The 7,257-nt window shown below is 57.1% G+C and overlaps 1 protein-coding gene across 3 annotated transcripts in view; it reads left to right on the plus strand.

Annotated features, from left to right (window-relative positions):
• The window catches only part of SEMA3G (semaphorin 3G), a 109,638-nt gene extending 107,766 nt beyond the window's left edge, over nt 1–1,872 (plus strand). For all 3 annotated transcript variants that reach the window (XM_074958322.1, XM_074958319.1, XM_074958320.1), the window contains one exon: nt 174–1,872. In XM_074958322.1, coding sequence (XP_074814423.1) covers nt 174–632 — 459 coding nt within the window. In that variant the 3' untranslated portion in view covers nt 633–1,872. The remainder of the gene's footprint in view (nt 1–173) is intronic.
• The last annotated feature ends 5,385 nt before the right edge of the window (nt 1,873–7,257 follow it).

Here is a 7,257-nt window from a genome sequence, read left to right on the forward strand (position 1 = left end):
GGGATGATGTGGCTCAGCGGTTGGAGCCAGCAGGGTGGGATGTGGGATGACATGGCTCGGCGGTTGGAGCCGGTGAGGCGGGAGGTGGGATGTGGGATTACGCGGCTCGGTGGTCGGAGCCAGCCCAGCAGTCCCTATGTTCCTACGTTTAATTGCCGTGTGGTCGCTTGCAGGTGAAGACGGACGAGCGGATCCTGAAGACGGAGCAGGGGCTGCTGTTCCGGAGGCTGTACCGCCCGGACGCCGGCACCTATTACTGCAAGAGCCTGGAGCATGGCTTCACCCAGACTGTCACCAAGGTCACGCTGGAGGTGATCGAGAGCCAGCAGCTGGAGCACATCTTCCAGCGGGATCACGAGGACGAGTCCCCTCGCCCACCCTGCCTGGTGCCGGAGCCCCGCCTGCCGCCGGGGCACAGGGCCTGGTTCAAGGACATCATGCACCTGATCGGCTACGCCAATCTGCACCAGGTGGAGGAGTACTGTGAGCGCGTGTGGTGTGGTGATCGGCAGCGCCGCAAGGCCAAGTCCCCCAAGAGCAAAAATGCGCTTAGCGGTATGGACGCCGGCAAGAAAGGGAGGGCCAAGCTGCACGAGAGGAACCGGATGCCCAGGCAGGCCGTGGCCACATAGAGACCAAAGGGAGGGGGGCGAACACGAGGGGGGAAATGGGAGAGAGGAGGGACCACCCTGGAACAATCCCCTCTCTGAAAGGGAGAATCCACCCAGCTAGGAACAGCGTCCAGGCTGCCCTAACAATAGGACCTGCCAAGCCAGGAGCTGTCTCGCCACATGGCTGAGTCTAGAGACATTCACCGTTGGAGGCACGGGGCATCTCTTGATTCCAGCACTGGAGACGGCTTGGGGAGCTCCGTTTCCCACCCGGCCCCAGCATCTCTCCCAGTTGGGGAAGTCTTGTTTCCGGCCAGGCTGCAGGTACATTGAATGATCACGGTGGGGCTCTCCACGACCCTCAGCGCAGCCCCGGAAGGACGTGATGTTCCGTAGGAGTCTGCCAGTTCGAGGGGGCGATACAGAGCAGAAGGGCCAATGGAGAGGCTGGTAAGCAGGAGCTGGCTGCATCCCGGATGGGAGAGAAGGAAAAGCCCACCACATCCACAGCATTGGGATGGCTCGGTGGGTTCGGTGTGCAGCTGGGGTAGCCAGGTTGAGTGCCCCGGAGAATGAGAGAAGAGCCAATTCCTATACACGCAGCTGGGGCTATGACCAGTTGTTCAGTAGGATACCGTCTGCCTCCTCTGGCCATCTCCCATGGCACTGTGGGAGTTGGGGGAGGAGGAGTGAGTCCCATCAGAGCTTCGCCCAGTTATGGACAGAACTGTCACCAGAGTGGAGTTGAACGTTATTTGCCTCCCACAGGAACCCTGCTGTCTCCCCCCACCCTGGCACTGGGCCGTAGTCAGAAAGGGGGCCAGCTAGTCGCTTTGCATGTGGCCTCAGGCTCTGTCAGGAATGCCCTTGGTTACAGAACGAACCTCAACATTCACCCGGCTGCAGACTCCCCCGCCCGCTCGGCATCATGGCAACATTCACCTCTCCATGGACTCCCCAACCCGCCCAGCGTCATGGCAACGTTCACCCGGTCGCGGACTCCCCTGCCCGCTCGGCGTCCTGGCAGGGTTCACACATTCGAGGAATGCTGCAGCATTCACCCACCTACAGCACATTCAGGAATGAGGGCGTCTTCACTGATGCCGTGATCTAGAGCTTAAAGGCTCCGTCTCTCCCTGCAGATCCCCAAGCTAGGCGATCCCCTCTGCAGACCCGTTATCCACTGACTGCTGGTGAAATCCATCAGTTTTCTGAACAAATAAACCAACCCATTGCTGTGGAAGTGCAGACAGGGAGTCACTTGCCTCTTTGTGTCCATTGAGTGGGGTTGGCTGCGGTGATGAACATTGTCTCGGTGAGCAATGCCTGAAATTGTTTGCTTCCAAAACACAGTTCGAGCTGTGGAACTGAAGCTGGTGGAGTTTTTCCAGCTCCTGCTAGAGCAATGCATATTTCCAGTGACTAGGCAGCAAAAGTCAAAGTGTCAGGATTTGATCCCTCTTATGTATTTATTGATTTATTAGGGGCTTCCCCTGCAGGATTAATCCTTTAGAGCTCTCTGTAGTCTTCTCCCAAATCAGACTGCTTGACCTCCAACCCATCACAGATACAGCCTCAAAGAGAAAGGCCAGCGTAATGGCTGATAGGTATTGTAATGATCTGGCTAGTACAGATCGCTGGCTGCCTTTTGCTAGCTGGGAATCATAGGATCAGATCTCTGCTGCAGCTGGGGATCCACTCAACCTGACCTGGCCACTTCAAGAGACCACCAGGCAGCCAGTTGTAGTAACCTGATTTTCCGCTTGGCCCTGGTGCCAGTTAGAGCAGTCTAGGGGCTGCTCTGAGTTACACCCTCTGACAACCCTTTCAGCGGGACTGTCGGCCAGTCAAAAATAGCCAGAGTGCAGTAGCACTTCAGCCACATGTCTACGCTGGGGAGGGGTGGCATAAGAACTGGCTATGCTGGCTTTACACCACCTGTGAACTCCCTTTTGCCAGGCCAGACACAATAGGTATGAGAACAGAAGAGACTCTGTCTTGAATTGTGTGCCATAGGCCCTATATAGCTGGGTGCTAATGGAGATTCTCCAGGAGTGCAATGGCAGGGGAGCCTGAAGTATGAAAACTCTGTTCCCAAAGCCAAGCTGTGCTGCAGCGGGATAGCAGTGCAGCCCTGCTGTGACATGAGTTTGTGGCTGAGCTGAGAACTGACTCACCCAGAAGAAATGCGCTCTTGCCCTGTTTTCTAAGGCCAGGTTGTGCATCCTGCCTGCCAACACCTAGGACCTTCCTCCATGGGCGCTGGTAGGGGAGTCACTGGTGTATGCACTGCCCAGGGTGCCTGAGCAAGGAAGGGCGTCCTGATCTGGCCTGGGGTGTCCACTGGCCTGCCCCATTGTCCAGAACAGCCGTGTAGTGGAGCATTGTTCGTTCTCTGCTGAGCCATGCACCAACCACCTCCCCCATACTCTTGGCTTCCAGGTTCTTGTGCCCTCTCTCGGGTCCGTCCAGGGGGTGGGGCTCTGTGTTAGCTTGCCCTGGCTGGGCAGCTGTGGGGAAGGGAAGCCTTTATGCTATTTAGCTGAATGGTGTTGTCTGTGCCTGTCCTGTCCCAAGGCTAGCGCTCTCCAACCGTGCAGAGAGGCCGTGCTCTAGCCCCGCTCTGAGGGCTTCCATCAGTGTAAAATATTTGCTTCACCCAAGGTGACCTGGGAGAGTGGGAGTGGGGAAAAAGCAAAGTGCTGGCGCTGGTCAAACTGGTTCCTGGTTAAACACAGCGAGCCAGCTGCCAGGTGGGTCTGATCTGCACGTTCCAAAGCACCGATGCCACAGAGGAAAATGTGAGCAGCTGGGGCGGAGGATGGGCAATGCAAGTTCCACGGAGTGAGGGCTGGATTCTCCTCTCTGTTACACCAAGCTAGCCCTACTGTGCTGTAGGGAGCACTGGGAGTCCTAGTGCCCGCTCTGCCCCTGACCTCAGGGGAGTCACTCCTGGAGTTGCTCTGGGCCGCAGGGTCCCCATCTGTAAAATGAAACTGACCTACCCCCCAGACGATTGCTGGGCTAAATTTCTTTAGGTGCTTAGACCTACTGGGATGGAAGGGTCGGAAAACGCTTAGCTAGGTGCTGTTTTGCAGAGCACTGTAATAAGGGGAATGCAGCCCTGCGTTAATACTGTAGTATATTTGTTATCTGACACGCCCTGTGATGAGGAACTCCCTCCTGCCTCTGCAGGGGGCCAGATCAGTGATCTTTGCTGTCCCACTTCCTCTGAGTAACTGGCTAGCCTTCATCTAGGGCTTTGAGGACAGGCCCTGCAGCTTGAGTGCGGGGGAGGAGAGAGAGTCCAACAATCAGTGCTTTCCTGCAGCTGGCTTGGGTGCAGCTACGGGGCATTTATTTTTGGAAAGTGGCTATAATGTGCAAAGTGAGCAGGAAAGGGAGTAAAACAACAAACAATCCAATACCATGCGGGCATGGGGCTGGAAGCCAGCAGCCAATGGTAGCGAGCAGCCTGCGGTGCTAAGGGGCCTGAATCCTTGACAGAGTTGTTGTTGTTGTTATCTGTATTGTGGTAGGACCCCAGAGTCCCAGTCATGGACCAGGACCCCATGGTGCTAGGTGCTGTACAAATACAACAAAAAGGAGAACCCTGCTCCAGAAAGCTTCCAATCAAAGTCAAGTGCATGTAAAACCAACCAATCAGAACACACTCCTCAGTCCCACAGCTGTGCAAATTCACAGCTATATACAGTGTAGGCTGTCTAACGCCACCCCCCCTCATTACCATAAGCCCACCCAGGGGAGGTGATTAGTTTATAAATAGCCTCTCCTCCATTATGGCTGGAAGGACAGGCCGGTTGTGATACGGAAGGCAGCCTTGGCCCAGGTAAGCTCACCCAAAGGAAGGGAGTTGGGAGCGGATGAGAAGGGCACTGACCAGTTGGGGAGCAGGCATACTTCTGCCATTGACTTTGCCCTCCCCAGCCTTGAAAGCAAGGGGAAGGAAGAAGGGGATAAGGAAACCAGGTAAAACCTTTATCTGGGGAAATGCAAGCCTCCCCGTCCCCAGGTGTAAAGTGCATTAGTAGTATAATGAATCTAGGCACATAACAGCTGCCACTGTGGCCTTTTGGACTTAGATGGTAACAGACCCCTGCCATGGAGCTAAGGGAGAATCTCTGTTAGCCGTGTGGGGCCTATGACACACAGCTGAGCAGTTCTTATTCTGTCCCTCAGGGGCCACCTGGTGGCTGAACTGGTTTTCAGCCATGCTCAGAAATCTGCAGGGACACAGGCATTCCCTACAGCAGTGGTCCCTGAACTGTGAGGCATGTCCCCCAGGGGGCATGAAGGAACATCCAGGGGGGTGCAGCAGGGCCCAAACCGGCCCCCATGGGGAGGGAGCATCCCCCCCAGCCCCATTCTGCCCCCAGCTCCGCTCCCGGCCGCTGGCCCCACTCCTGACTGCATCGCGGCTGCTGGCCTTCTCTCTCCGCCCCCAGCTGTGGTTCCGCTCCTGGCCCCAGCCCTCCTTTCCCCTCCCCCTCCCCGGCCGTGACGCTGCTCCTGGCCCAGGTAGGGGGAAGGGGGGCACAGACACATTTCAGTACTGTCCCTACAGCGAGGGCTGGAGAATAGATCTTATCCATTGTCTTCCGCTCATCCCGTTTCCCGAGAGCTGTGATGTCCATAGCTGCCCTTGGGTGCAGCTCGGGATGGGAAGTGGCTGGGGAGCGTGTGGGCACCAGTCCCATAGCTTCCCCTTCCCTGTTTGTTAGCTCCTTCCCTCCCCTGCACCTGAACACAAGGAGAGAAACTGACCCTGCTCCCGCTCCTCAGGAGTGAAATCCTGACTGTAACTGCTGCCACTTCCTGCCTCATATGCCAACCTCCTGGAGTGCCTCCCAAGGGTTCCATATGCCATGTATCGCTGATCTTTGGAACTCACTGCCACAGGAGGACATCAGGGTCAAGGGGTGGCATTTCCAAAGGGCCTGGACGATTCATACTTGGAGGTGTGCAATTTAAGCTGAGAAGTGGAGGCTTGATCTCCTGCAGGGCTAGGAAAGGGTGCCACCCACACCTGCCATTACACACATGGCACGGTCCATCGTGAAGAGAGTGCTCTCATGTGCCTTCCCCTGGTACATTGGCTGTGGCTCTTGGAAGAGCCAGAGTGCCGGACTGCAGGGCAATTCTTGGCGTCCCCATCAAGCTTTCAGGTGACTTTCAGCAGCGTGAGGCCACTTTCCGATCATGGGGCCCAGCTCCCCCATGTTCCATATCTGAGCTGATGCTGCAGCTTCCTCCAGCTCAAACAGGCAGAAAATCCCATTGCGGGTTTCATTAGCAGGGAGAGGCTGCAGGGCTGGGAGCCAGAACCAGTGGAAATCTGACTCCCACTGTCCCATCTCTCCTGACTTGTCCCATGTGATTCTCCTCCCTCCCCCCGGCCACCTCCTTTGCTCTCCTTTCTCATTCTTTCTTCCAACTCACCCTCCTCCTCCTTCCTCACCCATTCCCCAGGTGCTGCTTGTATGTATCCACACTGCACAATATTGTGTTGTGTGTGACGAGCTCCCAGTTGGTGGCCTCCCGATTCCCATTACAGCAGCAGCTGAAACTCCTCCGTGATGCTGAAGTTGTGTCAAAATCTCCTCCTCCTCCTGGCACGGTCTTGTCTCTGCGGCTGGGACCCTACAAGGAGAACGCGCGCTCTGGCTTCACATTAGCCCTTAGGCTCCCACTTGGAAATGGCTCCCGCCCCTCCAGCCGGAGTTGTTGAGACTGGGCCATGCCTCGCTGTGGGTCTCACCTCCTGCCTGGCCCTTGTGCCCTGAGTCAGATGGGCTGGCAGGGAGAGGTGGTCCCTGCTTGCAGATCACTGCACATCAGAATGCCCCCAGGGCATCCCGAAGGTGCCAGGTGTGCTCACGTGCGCCTGCTCAACCGTGACACGGCTGCTGTCCCAAGCTGGTGGCTGCTGAGCTGATAGGACAGTGAGGGAACCCTGAGCTCCGGGTCGGGGTGAGGATCCAGTACTCCCTCTGCTCAGGGGACAGCTCTGAGCACCTCTGGGCAGGGGAGAGGCCCAGGGCCCACCGCCATTCGTGCTCCAGCTGGCCACGGTGCACTGGAGTGAGGCAGGGTGTCTGTGGGCTGTGCAGCGTTGGATTCTTGGACACCAGGCCTGACACCCCGAAGGGAGGCTGATCCGGGTCTGTGTCTGTATTTTACAGCCAGGAGTGGCTCACAGCCCACTGTCTCCCAGATGTTCCCCCCGCCCCTTGCATACAGATACGCGACCCCACTTGGGCTCAGCTCCACGGTCCATATTCCAGACCTGCAGGGTGTGCGGGGAGGGGGCTTGGCTGCAGAATGTGCCCATGCTGTTTCCCCTGGAAGCAAAGGCACCCTCGAGTGCCGTCACTGGCAGCTCGGGGTGGGGGTGTAAAGAGGCTGGGCAATGGTTAAACCTTTCCCAAGTTCGTGGCTGTAGAGGGGGAATCAGGGGCAGGGGCAGGGCTGAGCAGAGAGAAGCCGAAGGGGGAGATGGGAGGGAAATTCAACACATTTCCTGTGCTCGCCTGCATGCCACCCCCTGCTCCAGATGAGGACTGGGCTGTCCAAGGGAATCTCTGGAATAGAAGTGCCCATGGCAATTCAGTGGGCGGTGGGGGCT

The sequence above is a fragment of the Natator depressus genome, chromosome 7, assembly GCF_965152275.1.
Source record: "Natator depressus isolate rNatDep1 chromosome 7, rNatDep2.hap1, whole genome shotgun sequence".
NCBI lineage: Eukaryota > Metazoa > Chordata > Testudines > Cheloniidae > Natator > Natator depressus.